The sequence below is a fragment of the Eurytemora carolleeae genome, unplaced genomic scaffold (genome assembly GCF_000591075.1).
Source record: "Eurytemora carolleeae unplaced genomic scaffold, Eaff_2.0 scaffold186, whole genome shotgun sequence".
Classification (NCBI taxonomy): domain Eukaryota; kingdom Metazoa; phylum Arthropoda; class Copepoda; order Calanoida; family Temoridae; genus Eurytemora; species Eurytemora carolleeae.
This window is the reverse complement of record NW_019396163.1, coordinates 305,069-306,866: the sequence shown is the minus strand read 5'-3', so window position 1 is coordinate 306,866 and position 1,798 is coordinate 305,069. Positions and strand designations below refer to the sequence as shown.

Sequence of the window (1,798 nt, the reverse complement as noted above, 5' to 3'; positions counted from 1 at the left end):
TCTTCTTCTTCGGGGGGGGTTAAACATAATTTTATGAATGGAAGAGGGTGAGGACAACTTGGTAGATTACAAACTATTAATTCAACTCTCCTATAAGCTTTTACTCCTCATTTCACATTTTGCTATTCTTACATTCATTTTTATATCACAGTTTTCAGGCGTACAACTTAGAGTTCACTGTGTACAGACAGTACATGTGTGCAACTGTACAGGTGTGAAATTTGAGAGGTTTACAACGGGGTTTTTAATCACCCTGCACAATTTTTTATTACACTAGGACTGAATAAGTAACTGAGATTCTAAAAATTCTTTGTAACTGATTTATAACATTGTTTTCTAGCCTACTGTAAGCTAGTATTTGTATAGTTTTTAATTTTAAATTATAAAATTGTGTAACACACTAACCGCAAACAACATGTCTACGCGGAGACTGAAGGAAGAACTAAAACTTCAGAAGAATCAAGCGCGGTGAGGTTTAGGGTGTACGGGCGGTACGGTCCGGGGGTCGGCGCGGACGCTCCATGTCTTGGGTTCCTTGGGCGCCTCTAGCGCATCTTTCACTTCGAATTAGTCTTGTTAATAAAAGAAATTGATATTGAACTTTTCAGTAATTCGGAGAGAGATAGTTTCAAGATGGCAACACATAAACATGCAACCTTATCTATTTGATTTGCGTCGTGTATTTGAATTTAATTTGTTTACATTGCTCTGATTGCCACGTCTATTTTTCAACTCAAATTGGACGTATTTCAGTCGTCTTTGTAATTTTGAAAACAAAATAATTAATAGATTCAAATTCAGTATTCAGGGTGGGGGAGGTGAGAGGGGAGGGAGAAAAACAACATAAAAACACATGAATATATAATGTTATTTCAGGGGACATTAGTTCCAAAAATGCCGCTTGGCCCATTTCTACAAATACATGGTGTAATTTTGTTCTACTCGTCTTGGATTTACAGAATACTCTGGAAAAGATAACTTTGCAGATTTTGACCATTTCTAACACTCAGTGTTAGAAATGGGCCAAATATTAGTTTTGGAACAATAAACCACTGTATTTTTAACTTTTATTCCAGTCAGTTTATTTAATGTTTAGACATTTAAATGGTATAATTAGCTTATGTACCTTCTAAGTTGAGAGGACCACAATTTTATACACCCACCCCCCCTTTTCTTCGCTCATTTCTTAAAAATGACCATGGGGATGTGAGAGATAAATTTAGTTTTGATTAAGCCATTAAAAGAAATCTACCACGACACCTACAAATTTACAAATATAAATAAAAAGATGGAGCTCAAGATTTGATCGACTGATTGATTATTGATTGAACAATCAATATCTCCTGCAGTTTAGTCCATCCATCTATCCATCTATCTATCTACAGGGTGAGTCAAAAAAAGGGTGAATAGCGGGATCTTGCATATAATAAAGTATTTTTTGGTAATCTCATTTTTATCAAATATGTATGAAATTTTAATTTTAATTTTGATAGGCAATCTGATAGACCCTTGAAAAAATCCGTGACACTATTTTTACTCAAAACTAAATGAGTAGAAAAACTAAAGTGCGGGAATATGTTATTTCTATCACACTTTAAAATCTTATACAAATTAGACCAGTAGTTTCGGAGTAAATGCGCGAAATTAAATTAAGAAAATACGCAATTTTATTTTTGAAAAAATCATTTTAATGATTCTTATTCTTTTTAAATTCTTTCTATAATGTAAATTTTTGAGAAAGGTAAAGTATCTAAATTATAATATTAGGAAAATACGCATACAAAAATGTATTATCAAA

General features: G+C 32.9%; 1 protein-coding gene across 1 annotated transcript in view; it reads right to left on the bottom strand.

Annotated features, from left to right (window-relative positions):
- LOC111696897 (semaphorin-5B) overlaps nt 1-523 on the bottom strand; it is a 19,224-nt gene extending 18,701 nt beyond the window's left edge. The window contains exon 1 of the mRNA XM_023466674.1: nt 496-523. Within this exon, the coding sequence (XP_023322442.1) occupies nt 496-523 (28 nt within the window). The remainder of the gene's footprint in view (nt 1-495) is intronic.
- Between the last annotated feature and the right edge of the window lie 1,275 nt (nt 524-1,798).